At 42.7% G+C, this 13,963-nt stretch overlaps 1 protein-coding gene across 1 annotated transcript in view; it reads left to right on the forward strand.

Annotated features, from left to right (window-relative positions):
* The window catches only part of LOC310993946 (regulating synaptic membrane exocytosis protein 2-like), a gene marked incomplete at its 5' end in the record, with an annotated part of 40,821 nt that extends 29,845 nt beyond the window's left edge, over nucleotides 1-10,976 (forward strand). Inside the window, 14 exons of the mRNA XM_083982430.1 lie at nucleotides 838-929; nucleotides 1,284-1,313; nucleotides 1,634-1,770; nucleotides 2,000-2,258; nucleotides 2,483-2,524; nucleotides 4,689-4,711; nucleotides 4,796-4,893; nucleotides 5,381-5,551; nucleotides 6,915-7,096; nucleotides 7,870-8,005; nucleotides 8,130-8,242; nucleotides 9,212-9,313; nucleotides 9,406-9,545; nucleotides 10,696-10,976. Coding sequence (XP_083838556.1) covers nucleotides 838-929; nucleotides 1,284-1,313; nucleotides 1,634-1,770; nucleotides 2,000-2,258; nucleotides 2,483-2,524; nucleotides 4,689-4,711; nucleotides 4,796-4,893; nucleotides 5,381-5,551; nucleotides 6,915-7,096; nucleotides 7,870-8,005; nucleotides 8,130-8,242; nucleotides 9,212-9,313; nucleotides 9,406-9,545; nucleotides 10,696-10,881 — 1,711 coding nt within the window. The 3' untranslated portion in view covers nucleotides 10,882-10,976. The remainder of the gene's footprint in view (nucleotides 1-837; nucleotides 930-1,283; nucleotides 1,314-1,633; nucleotides 1,771-1,999; nucleotides 2,259-2,482; nucleotides 2,525-4,688; nucleotides 4,712-4,795; nucleotides 4,894-5,380; nucleotides 5,552-6,914; nucleotides 7,097-7,869; nucleotides 8,006-8,129; nucleotides 8,243-9,211; nucleotides 9,314-9,405; nucleotides 9,546-10,695) is intronic.
* Nucleotides 10,977-13,963: the final 2,987 nt, after the last annotated feature.

Consider the following 13,963-nt stretch of genomic DNA (forward strand, 5'->3'; position numbering starts at 1 on the left):
CACTTGTTTAGCCATGCAGGTCAGACAGTATTACATTCATTTGGCAGCATATTTTAATGCAACTCATTTTTTCTCCTTCATATAGACACAACTGTTTTAGATCACACTTTGATCGGATTCACTGTTTAGGTGCTGAGTTTTGTTTCTGCAGCAACAAAGAATTACAGTCATAGCCGTCTGGTTTATAGCTTTAGTCATCTGCTGCTGAGGTGGCTTGTGGGTAATGTTGTTTACTTGACTGTGTAAATGTGATATAAAGTTATTATAAAAAAAAAAAAAAAAGTTAAAAAAAAGTTAAAAAAAAAAAAAAAAAAAAGCCCTGACAGATTTCAATGGAAATTAATTAAAGTTTTTGGCCTAATAACGATGTGGTAAAGAGCAGGAAATGGAAATGAATTAGTGCATCTTGTCATCTGAGTTCTTTCAGACCTCAGAGAAGTCTGGACGTTTTGGGTTCAGTCTGAAACGGCAGCAGGACAGCATGGCTCACAACTCTGCTTTGCTTAAATCAGTTCTGGTTTCTTCATCAGCTGAATGGTCAAGACAGACACGGAGAATGGATGATCAGTGCGGTTTCTTTGTGCCAAATACCCCAATGATCAAATCAGTCCCTATAACCATGGAGACAGTGTCTAGTGCATTGACTCATTGGTGTCTTCACCTCTCAGGCCCACAGTATATTGGCTACTAGTCTGTTTGTAGGAAACATAGTGTTGCATGGCCTGGCACAAACCTACCTATAAACAACATCCTTAATCCTATAATACTAATGACCACAATAACCACTGAGTTCCCTCCTGTCAGGATGGTAGTTTGATTTCTGATCTTGTCCAACAGGGCCCAGACGACGAGTCCATCAGGTACGCCGATCTGCAGCCGCCGAGGACGCCAGCTGCCCGCCGTCCCACCCAAAGGAGCCCCAGACAGAAGTATGTCTATTAGAGATAGTAGTTACTTGTTAAGTGATGCCTCCAACAACCTACCAATCAGTTGGGCGGGTTTTTCTGGGGTTGATCAGTAAAGGCTTTGGTCTGACAGATGAAAAGGTTTCTCCCTTCCAACCTCAATCTGTACCAGGTTTATAAGAAAACTGTTGGCGACCGTGAAGTGCTCTTAAGTAAAATGTTAAGGCGCACCATTGGAGCCAACGATGAGGATTTTGTGGACAGTTTAGTTGGGGGTTACTGTGGCGTATAACTGTGTGTTGTCTGCATAAAGACAGAGAAAGAAGAAGGTGGCCTTCTGGTGGCTGTAATGGTCTAACAGTGAGTTGTGTCTTTCAGATGGAGAACCTGCTGACATTGTGCAAACAGGTACAGACTCGGATCTGTGTGTAGAGCAACAGTTGTGTAGAACTAGAACAGCTTGGCTTCTCCGTAAGACCTTTGGGTAGCTGTAGTGATGTAGTTGTAGTGATGCTGTACTGATCTTTAATAATACTTTGGTAATACGATATTCTTGGTGTTGACATAGGTAGCTTTAGACTGATAGAGATAAATGGTTAGCTGTTGGAACAGATCATCATTCTTCATTCCACTGTCTGTTTTCATTTATTCATCTTTTTATCATCTCTTCTTTTTCATTTTCTATTACATCTTTCGCTGTCCATCAGTTATGGCCCCGCCTGCCACAGGAGCACCACCTGCAACCATGGTCCCTCCCATTCCCCACAAACAAGCCCCTCCTCTTGTCAATCACCAACCTCCTGTTATACGAATCCAAGCTCCGCCGCCTTCTGGACCAATCCAACCTCACCCACCTCCTGCCCCTGTACCTGCCCCTGCACCTGCACATGCCCCACCTCCTGCCCCTGCACCTGCACATGCCCCACTTCCTGCCCCTGCACCTGCACCTGCACATGCCCCACCTCCTGCCCCTGCCCCTGCACCTGCACATGCCCCTGCACCTGCACCTGCCCCAGCCCCTGCCCCCGCACCTGCACCTGCACCTGCCCCTGCCCCTGCCCCTGCCCCTGCCCCTGCACCCACACCTGCACCAGCACCCGCCCCAGCACCCGCCCCAGCACCCGCCCCTGCACCCGCCCCTGCACCTGCCCCTGCCCCAACTCCTGCCCCCACTCCCGCACCTGCCCCTGCACCCGCACCTGCACCCACACCCGCTCCTGCACCCGCACCTGCCCCCGCACCTGTTCCTGCACCTGCACCTGCACCCACACCTGTTGCAGCCCCACCTCCTCAATCAATACCCCCAACACCTGCCCCCACACCTACACCTTCACCTGCCCCCTCACCGGCCCCGCCCCCACTGACTCCAGGTGTGTACATCATAAGTTTGGTTTGCCGGTAGTGATCAACCAGCAGTAAATCAGTCCAGTTTATGATTTTTCATTCCCCACCATCAATGTTTCATTCATTCATTCATTCATTCATTCATTCATTCATTCATTCATTCATTCATTCATTCATTCATTCATTCATTCATTCATGTGTTGATCTTGGTTACATCATGCTGATGTCATCAGAGCCAGACAGACGTTCAGCGACACCTGGAGGGACCAGAAAAGGCAAGTCAGCCTCGGGCCGATCTGAGTTATCCTCGTCAGCTCGTAAACTGATCAGATGTTGTTAATGAGTCTTGGGATTTGACCCCTGATGGTTTAACTGGTTTAATGTCAGAGGGATCACCTGAACAGAGCAAGTGTTTCAGGGTGTGACTGTCGTCTGACCAATCACCTCTCTCTGTCTGTCATGATGTAGAGGTCACATGGGAGGACCAGCAGAAAAAAACTGCCAATGGTAATGTACCACCTGTTCGCCACGCCCATGTGGGGGCAGACTGTTAGCTCCAGTGACCTTTGCCCTGGGAGATGTTGATTAGAGGAAGTGCGGTAGTTAGTGTTGGTTTAGATTTCCTTTCTGTGCCACTTTTACTTCATTTTCTGATTTAGTCTTCCACATTATCATGATAATAATGCCGCTCCAATTTATTCGATTCGTGGTTTTATTAATATATTTTCAAAGAGCTAGAAAGAGCAATGTGATACATATATAAAGAAAATAATAAAAAGTAATACTACAGTAGATGAATAACAAAACAATAAAATGATTCGGTGATAGACATTCGATTTTTAAAGGCAGTTTGAAAAGGTTTGTTTCAACTGATGCACCACAGTTTAGGTGGAAAGTTGCAGCTGTTGAGTCAATGCACACTGGTATGTTTCATGTCTGGCGGTCAGATGTTTCACTTGGAGTTGATGAAATATTGTTTAAAAGTGAGCTGAAGTGAGCTTTGTAGCTGTATTTTGTGCAAAGTGCAGAAATGAGAAAAGTGGACAGGAATATACGACTGTGCATCATCTGCATAGAGAGATCAGGACGTATTATGTAAACACACTGACTGTGGGTGAAGAGAGACTGAAGCTAAAGACTCTGCACTTTTCCATGTTTATGTTAAATTACTGCCTAAATGGTCCTTGTCGTTGTAGACTAGACTCCTGTAACTAACTTTAGGTCTGTTGTTTAGGTCAGTCTCCATCCAGTCACCCTTTCATCTGTCCCTCCTGTCCTGGTTTGTGTGAACTGAATTGTTTGTGAATCATTTCTTGTCTGGTTGAATTTCTTCTTTCATTTTACATTCATCAATCATCCATCCATTCATCATTGTCATGTGAAGGGGATGTGATACAGCCGAGCAAAGAAGGTAGATGTCCTGTCTTTATGTCTTTTATATTTTCTCTCTCTGAGCCAACTGTGAAGTGAAACGAAACCTTGCGTCCACTGGCTATGACTTGAAGTGTCTGGTTTTGCTGGTTGCTACTTGTTGCTGGTGGGTTTTCATCTGGTCAGCATATGTTTGCTGTTTTCCCTTAGATTCCTCACCGTCCGAACGTGAGGTAGAGAGCGAAGCTGAATCTCTGTTCTGCTGTTTGGTTTATCTTTCTGTTTGGTCTTTCCCCTCTGTGATGTCAGGAGTATGAAGTTACCCATGCTGTATTTAAAGCGATAGTTCAACATTTTGGCAAATTGGCCCATTGCCATAATCCCTACAGTGTTAAGAGTAGGTTCGTTACCTTTAATTGTCAGTGCAAGCTATCTTTAGAACGGCGGAGCAGAGCCGCAAGCTGCTCAGAGCTACACTACGGAGGCTCATGGGATTTCTTGGTTTCCCTCATCAAACTCATCAAATACACAATTCAACAACTCCAAAACGCTCTGGGGGACAAGTTGTGACCTGCACATCCACCATGCTATGAGGTAATAACAGAACGTTACAAGACCGAGTTGTTTTCGAGGCAAATGCAGAGACTGCTTGCCGAAAAACTGCCCGCGACAGGAACGCACATCAGGGGTTTTGCATGAATTAACCTCAAAAACAACTCCGTCTCATAACGTTCCGTTATTATCTCATAGCGTGATGAATGTGCAGGTCACAAATTGTCCACGAGATGAGGGAAACCAAGAAATCCCATTAGCCTCCATAGCGTAGCTCTGAGCAGCTCACGGCTCTGCTCCACTGTTCTAAAATAGCTTGCACTGACAATTAAAGGTAACGAACCTACTGCTAAAACTATAGGGATTATGGCAACGGGCCAATTTGCCAAAATGTTGAACTATCCCTTTAAGTCAGAGCTGTTACTGCCATGTTCATATGCTTTTTTTTGTATGTGAGCAAAAGCTGAGTGTCTAAATAAAATAAATAATCCATAAATTGCTCTCCTGTCTCTGCAGGTGTGATGAAGGATCCGTCAAAGGTGAGCAACATTTCAGCGTTTTACACAACACTGTACAGACATCATGACTGGTGATGTTACTCACCTGCTCACCTGTCTGTGCAGATGAGGGACAGTCTGTCCTTTAAATCATCCGACAGTGATGTCAGTGACGTGTCAGCCATGTCCAACGCCTCCGAAACTCGACCCATCCGCAGAATCAGGTGAGACCAGGAACCAACCATGGAGCAGATTTCCTGTTGTTGACATCCTATCTTGTCCTGTTCTACAAATAAAGAATCTGTGGTTCAAAGAAAAGTGAAATATAAAAAAAAAATACAACAAATAGTTTCATAATATACACAAAGCTGCTCCCGAAAAATAATGCTGCCTCCGTCAAATATGATAAATAATAAGATATAGCTCATGAAATTAATGAACTGGGTTTCCTAATATATATAACCCACACTTCAGTTTCGTCTTTGTTGCATGTCGTCTCTCTTCCTTCCCTCATAACTAAACTCTTATGAATGTTACAACAATCTGTCCCTCTAAACATGTTGATTTGTGTGAGTTATATTAGCCTTGTTGTCTATGTTAGCATGTCTCTATAAAGTAGCATGTTAGCATGCCTTACTCTTCATCGTTCTGTCTCTTGCTGCACGTTCCTGCCTGCATGCTCCTGCGCTATCCTCTCGTCGGCTGACACAGTCGGGCGGAGGCTCTAGAATCAGGCCAATCAGTGGAGGTGGGGGCGGGGACACAGGAAGTAGCAGCAGCAGCAGCAGGAGGAGGAGGAGGAGGAGGAGGAGGAGGAGCCTCGTTACAGAAGACTGAATCAGTGGAGGAGGGAGAGGAGGTGGAGGAACCTGAGCCTCCAAAGTAAGACACCGACCAAACACTTGTTGCAAAGGGTCAGACCAGTCGTCAGAGCAACAGTATGACTCCGCCCACTTCCTTTGTATGATTTTATGCCCCACCCAACACCCCCTTTAAATGACTGACAGGTGTGTGTTTGCAGCTCCCCATCAGGTAGCGGACAGGTGCGGTTGTCTAGAGCAGTGGTTCTCAACGTGGGGTCCGGGGACCCCCAGGGGTCCTTGAGAGGGTTCAAGGGGGTCCCCAACTTTTTCTTGAAATTTTACATTTTTTTCTAGAATTGTTAAACTTTTTTTTTTTTTTTCAGAATTCTTTTTTTATTTTTAGAAATTTTACCACTTTTTCTAGATTTTGTTTTTTTAACTTTTTTTTTCCGAGAAAATTTTTTCCTTTTTTTTTTTTCTTTTTTTTGGAGAATTTTACCACTTCTTTCTAGAAATGTTTTTGAAGAAATTGTACCACTTTTTTTCCCAGAAATGTATAATATTTCCAAAAATTCACACCATTGGCCCTAATTTGAATTTACAAAACTTTATTCAGTCTCGGAAGAAATATTTGTGTATTTCTGGTGTTTGCTTCAAAATTTTGTCCAATGGGGGTCCATGGTCTAATTTGTGTCAATTTAGAGGTCCTTGATGTAAAAAAGCTTGAGAACCACTGGTCTAGAGCAGTGGTTCTCAACTCTTTCAGGGCACAGGACCCCCTGCATATTTTTTTTAGCAACCCTGAGGACGCCCTTTGCCCCCCTACACTACCCAGGCATGAGGTGGGGGGGCAAAAATGTCCCAAACCAATTTGACAGGAATAGAAATAGCCTTTTTGATTGTATCGTTGCATATTTATCAACAGTTCTGAAAGCAAATATACGATTCAAAAGTCGCTGTACACTTTAATTGCACGTAAGTGAGTTTTACACATCTTCCTGTGCGATGTTTCACAATAAAAGCCCAATTAAGAAAATAATTTGGAGAGCACACGAAGTGTTGACTTTGTAGGAATAATGCAGTCAATTTAAAAAGACAAACAAGAGTGAATCAAAACCAACAAAATATGACTAATCTCCCATTAAAACATATGGGATTGGGAAAAAAGACTCAGTTCAGCCTCTGCAGTTTAGGCAATAACGATGGCTCCGGTGGTTATTTTAGTAAAATTATAAATATCTGTAAAGCTCACTCAATGAAATGATATTTTATAATTTTAAGTACCCCTTGCAATTACACTAGTTACTACTAGAGGTCCAAGTACCCCTGGTTGAGAAACACCGGTCTATAGCACTCGCCCTCAAGTGAGTATAGCAGGTTTGTTCATGCCCCTCCCCCTGCAGCTGATTGACAGGTGTTGTTGCCTCTTGCTCCTCTTTCAGGCCGGCGCCGGCACCCGGACCTCTCCAGAAGTCCTCCAGTGTCGGTGGAGAAATCTGTTCGTTGGGGAGAAACGATGACGATGACGATGACAAGAAGAGACGCTCCAGTTTCGGAGCGAGGATGATGGGAATGGTCGGACTGGGAAAGAAGAGTCAGAGTGCCTCCCAGCTCAACCCCGAGGGTCAGTCCCACTTCAACCAGTTAAAATTAAAACCACCACATACAAAAATGTTTTCATTCACAGCGCAGAGATTTGATGTTTCTGGTGCAATCAGTACTCTAAATGGAAATCTAATTATCAATACATACAGGTGCATCTCAATAAATTAGAATATCATAGAAAAGTTTATTTATGTTAGTAATTCAATTCAAAAAGTGAAACTCACACATTATATAGATCCATTACAAACAGAATTAAATATTTCACGTCTTTATTTATTTAATTATGGCTTGCATATAATGAAGACCTAAAATTCAGTATCTCAAAAAATTTGAATATTACAAAAGACCAATTAAAAAATGCATTTTTAATATGGAAATGTTGGCCTTCTGAAAGGTATGTCCATCTATATGCACTCAATACTTGGTTGGGTTGAACTACTGGAAATTGATTGATTGATTGAGATGGATAGATGGATAGATAATTTATTCGTCACATACAACAACACAAGATCATTGTAGTGAAATGACATGTGCAACACTCCGTCGACACACACTGTTAAACTAAATACACACACTTAACAACAAACAACACCAACCACATTCAACAATTCAGTTAAAAAGGCAGTGCCCATACTGTGCAAAGCTGGTTAAAAAGAGATGCACCTTTGATTAGAGGCAACAAACCAACCCACACAAATCTTCGTTGCCCCCTGCAGGCCGGATGAAGTTACTGCTGATGCTCTGTGTTGATGTTGATGTGATTAAATCATCTTCCTCTCTCTGTCCTTTCAGAGGAGGAGAAGAAGAAGAAGGTGATCAGACTTCCTGTCCAAAGGAGTGTAGAGACCGGTTTGGCTGTCGAGTTTAAAGCTCGTTTCACTCGACAGCCGAGTCGAGACCCAGACGCCGAGGACCCCAAACCTGGAGCGTATGAATACTTTCTTTTTTAAACACACAATCAACACTAAATATGCAGTAATTTGTCTTTTAATATTATTTCTTCTCTGTGTAATAACTTTTATTTGTTATGTTTTTTCTCCACATCATCTCAGTCTTATATTTCCTGGCGTGAAGTTGGCGACAGACCAACAATTCACTGGTTTCTTGGAGGGATTAGGCCCCGCCCAGCTGGCTGGACGACAGACTCTGGCCACGCCCCCCATGGGTAACAGCCAATCAAAACTTGATGCAAATCTATTTTTTACTTTTACACAATAATATTAATTATATTTTTCTGAAATGTATATTGCACACATGAATATAATCAGTGTATATCAGTGTTTTTATGATTTATTAATAGTTTTAATATTTGTGTTTACAATATCAATAGTATTAGTGTTAGCAATATCCATAATCATGTGTTGTTGGTACTGTGTACATTCGTTTTTACATGCATATATATTAATATTTAATATTATTATCATTTGACACATTTATACTTAAAGCAGAAGTGAATGGTCCGGACGTTTTCGCTAATGCTGCGTTCCAGGCAGGCTTTTGAAATCGTAAATTACAGCTTCAAGTCACAACTTACGACTTTGTAGCGTTTCAGGCAACCCACTCGTGTTTTTCCGACCTGTTTTACCGGTGAAAGTCACTATAACGGCCACTCGTAACTTCCGACCGGTGAACTCGTACCAGATCGAACTGGTACCACTTCACGGTCGGAAAAATACGAGTTTCCTTGAACGCACCATAACAGTCCTCGTCGCTACGTCACCACATTCACGGCGTTCCTTGGCTGCACACACAGCCCTGCATGCCGTTCTCTCTCCTCATTGGATAAAAACTGTAGGATACGATAAATGTTTTCTCTTCGGCTCAGAGCAGAGCAGAGGGACTGAGAGACCCGTGTTTCAGACCAAACACTCTATGTAAGTGATTGCTGTCGGAAGATATAACTATTTAAGACTTATATGAACACAAATATATCACTCACTTCTGCTTTAATCATATATCAAAGTTTCAGTATTAATATCTAGTTTTTGTATTTAGATATTTATACTTTAGTGCCTGATAATCAATACTCCATTCCTATTGGTCAGAATTGACGGATCAAGACTGTGATTGGGCTGTGACAAGTTTCTCTGTGACGTCATCTAACATTAGCTCTGATTGGCTGTTTGTTGATCAGGTGACATCCAGATCGGCATGGTGTACAGAAAGGAGCGTCTGGATGTGGAGGTGATTCGAGCGCGGGGGCTTGTGGGTAAACAAGGCAACAAGAACACGCCAGGTGAAAATACTGCACAGTAACACACACCTGATCCTGGTTTCACCACACTGCAGCTGAACTGAACGTGTGTGTGTGTTTGTGTTTCTGTGTAGCTGCATACGTGAAGGTTTATCTGATGGACAACGGGAAGTGTGTGTTGAAGAGGAGAACTCGTCTTGCGAGAAAAACACTCGACCCTCTTTATCAACAGCAGCTGCAGTTTGAGGAGAATCCAGAAGGGAAAGTCCTGCAGGTGAGAAAACAGTGTATATATGTGTGTGTGGGTGTATTTTTGTTTTACTTTATTTGTTGCACATCATTTACATTAATATCATAAGTGCTGAGATAACACGAGAAAGGTAAATAACACACACAAAAAAAGATTAAAAAAAAAGAAAATAGTGCAAATGTACAATGCCAAGGGTTATTGTAGACAAAAAACTAATGAAATGATGGTGCAAAACATGTTTATATAAAAAATATATATATATTAAGGTTACAAATTTGGAGCCCATATTTAACATTTTCACAGCTTTTCTGTTGCAAGAGTTAGATATTGGAAAAACACAGTGTATAGTGTGTCACTACCAGTGTTGGGAACAACGGCGGACGTTATATAGTCTACACATTTTTTTTCAGTCCATCAACAAAAAAGCCGTTTATCTGGACCTAACCAACTTAGTTCCAGATAAAACGGCTTCTTCCCCTAACGAGAGGTTAGTTGAGCATTTTATTTAAAAAGAATAATGCATTACAATGCAGTAGTTCAGTTACTAACTCAGTTTTTTTTTGGGGAAAGGAACTTTACTTTTTAAAAGTAGGTGCCGAACACTGGTCGTTACCAATGGGTCAGTGATGTCATCCTGATGCCATGCATAGATATATACACATAGATGCCGCCTCTGACGCTGCTGTCCATTTGAACAATACGTCACCGCCGCCGCCATCTTGAGCCGGGGGAAGCCGTGTCTACTTACAGTACTGCATTAGGCAGAGGTCTGTCAATCATTAAAATCACCATAACTCACTGAATATTCAACCAATTTTCAAGCAGTTTGGTCTATTATAAATGTCAGATATATATTTATGATTCAACAACAACATTTTTTTTTTGAATTTTTTAAAATAAATGTAAATACTCAGACACACACCCACATGCATACATACACTGAAATTTGTTCTACAAGGGTCTGACCGGGTCTGACTGCTTGTCAGACGTATATGTCTATGGCCAGAAACCCCGACCCAAGATGGCGGCGGTGTTGAGGTGCCTGACAAGCCCGAATGCGGCATCTATGTGTATATATCTATGGAGGCCATGTACAGGTGTCTCTGTCCGCCATGTTTCATTATGTTCCCGTGTGAAACAGGAAGTTCTAACCAACCTGTCCTCCTGTCTGTAGATCATCGTGTGGGGCGACTACGGTCGGATGGATCATAAATCCTTCATGGGCTCCGCTCAGATTCTATTGGACGACCTGGACCTGTCAAACATGGTGATTGGTTGGTTCAAACTGTTTCCTGCCACCTCATTGGTGGACCCTGCCTTGGCCCCACTGACCAATAAAGAAAGAGAGGGCAAGTCGTAGTGTCAGGAGGCGGGACTGACTGTACCATCGTAGTAACGGGCCGAGAACGGGGAGGACGGGACAAGTTGTTGCCGGGCGGGGCTTAAAAAAGTCCCACGATCCTCCTGTGCTGTTGCATGCTGCATGATGACATCACAGCAATGATGTAACAGTGTCATGATGATGTCACTGGGAGGAGGAAGAGGAGGAGGAGAAGGAGGAGAAGGAGAAGGAGGAGGAGGAGGAGGAGGAGGGAGGGCGGCCCCGCCCCCCGGATGGTGACACGGTAAATGACCCTCCCACTGAGGGCGGAGCCACGCAGCAAAGGATGCTGGGAAAAGAAAAAAAGGACAGGAGAGAGGTTATGTGACCTCCAGCTGCCAGCCAATCACAGCAGCTCCTCAGGAGTCATGTGACTGTTTGAAGCATGAGTTTCCATGGAGATGCAGGAACACAAAGGTCTGGTTCTTTATGTTTTTGCATGGAACGATTTAAAAAAAAAAAAAAGATTAGACCATAAAAAAAAACATCAACTGTGAAAAAATTTAAAGAACATGAGAACATCGCCTGAAAAATAAAAAAAGATCCAACGCTCAGTCGTTTCCTGAAGATCTGTTCTGCACGGCTGGTTCCGCTGGTTCCACTGTCGTCGCTCTGGTTCTGTGAGGTGATTGATTACGCTGATATGTCCATTTGTACCGTTCTACCGCCACTACCACGGATATATGACACACGGCCTCAAAGGTTCAGCAGGAAACCTGAACCCATGTACGGTTCTACAGGGTTCCTCCGGTTTGACAGGACCGGTTCTGTGAGGTTCTACTCGTTCTGTCAATCTTTGAATCCAGGTCCGGTTCTTTAAAGGGAAAGTTCAGCATTTTGGCAAATTGGCCGATAATCCCTATAGTTTTAGCAGTAGGTTCGTTACCTTGCAAGCTACGGTGGAGCAGAGCGGCAAGCTGCTCAGAGCTACGCTACGGAGGCTCATGGGATTTCTTGGTTTCCCTCATCAAACTCATCAAATACACAATCCAACAACTCCAAAACGCTCTGGTGGACAAGTTGTGACCTGCACATTCACCACGCTATGAGATAATAACAGAACGTTACAAGAGTTGTTTTCGAGGCAAATGCAGAGACTGCTTGCTGAAAAACTGTCCCTGAAGGCAACGCGCATCAGCGGTTTTGCATGAATTTCCCTCTAAAACAACTCTGTCTGGTAACGTTCTGTTATTATCTCATAATGTGGTGAATGTGCAGGTCACAACTTGTCCACCAGAGCGTTTTGGAGTTGTTGGATTGTGTATTTGATGAGTTTGATGAGGAAAACCAAGAAATCCCATTAGCCTCCGTAGCGTAGCTCTGAGCAGCTCGCGGCTCTGCTCTGCCATAGCTTGCAAGGTAACGAACCTACTGCTAAAACTATAGGGATTATGGCAATGGGCCAATTTGCCAAAATGTTGAACTATTCCTTTAACGTTCTATTAGTGTCATTAACGTAACTTTAATTCTATATGGTTCTACTAAATACACTGACGTTTAAAGACGTTCTTATCAGGTTCTCCAGGTATCAATACTATGATTACAGTATTTCAGATTCTGCTGGTGTTGCTCACTTGAATGGGTTCTGCTTGTATCTCACATAATGCTGCTTCCAAAAGGTTCTCACATCAATAACAATTCTCTTGATATCAAAATAAGAGTTTTTATCAACTCTTCTTTGGAGCAGTGTTCAAATATTGTGATTTAATTCAATTGATTAAGATTGATTAAAACTCCACAGAATCATATTTATTTTGTAATTTACCAAATGAAGACTCGACTGCAGGATTGTCTCTTCACCTGATGGTGGCGCAACAACTGTATTTTACATCTAGTATTTCTATTTAGATGTAATGACCAACCATTAATTATGAGTATAAACTGATTCAAGGTAAAACTCACCATGTATCGTTCATGATCTGAAGTCACTGTTCATGTATAAGTAAAAACTGAAAATGACACGTGACGGAAAAAAATAAGGTCAAGTAAGTAAAAACTGAAAATGACACGTGACGGAAAAAAATAAAGGTCAAGTAAAAAAAAACAGAGCCGAGACTTAAATGTGAACTTTTTAATCTTTAGTGCAGTTTATCAGTTTTTAACTTTACAGACTCAAAGAAAAACTAACACCAAACAACTTGAATCATGCAGGTCAGAAAAAACAACTACACAACAGCAAAGTAACAATAATAACACAGTCATATTAATAATAACAATAATAATAATAATAATAGTAATAAATATACACAGTCACACTCACACGAGGTCAGCCGAGATCTGAGTACCAAAAACTGTAACAAAGATCATAAATACAGACGGGTCGGTTTGAATGGCTTCAGTCTGAGGAGGGAAGAGGGGAGGGGAGGGGGGGGATCAATAATCAATAAAGAGTCCAGACTGGATAGACTCCTCCACAGTCTATAATAACTTTAACTCAATCATGTTGAAGCATAAATGTAAACACAAGTCATGACCTTTTCAGCTGCTTCGTTTTCCCCCTGACCTCTAAAACTTTCTCATTCAACGAAACGTTCACGATTATTATTATTATTATCATCATCATCATTATATCAGATCGAGAACGTTCTCTGTACCAGGATCAATAAAACCTTTAGACCCGACGAGGACGACGACGGTGGGTCTAGATTAGGAGAACCTCCCCTTCCCTTTTAAGAACCAGTCAAAAACCCTGAACAGGTAGAAACATCAAACACCGGGAGGAGGGACAGAACGGGAGCGCTGCACCGACAGCACACGACACTGCTACGACCGGCAAAGACCAGGATCACATGACCGATGGCGGTAGCCCCGGGTAACGCGGACACCAGTATGACCGGTGGGATCAATAACATGGTTTGAAACGTTTAGTAAAGTGATTAGTGAAAATTACACAAACTAAAAGGTGGCGTTCCACCGCAGGAACATTTTGAGGACGTATGTGTGTCGACCGCAGGAACCACGGTCTGAATTTGGCTCCAGAGTGATTGATCGACCCCCGAAAAAAGGGATAGTTCACCCAAAATTCAAATTTCACTCATTATCTACTCAGCCTCATGTCGGG

This window comes from Trachurus trachurus, assembly GCF_905171665.1.
Source record: "Trachurus trachurus genome assembly, chromosome: 11".
NCBI lineage: Eukaryota > Metazoa > Chordata > Actinopteri > Carangiformes > Carangidae > Trachurus > Trachurus trachurus.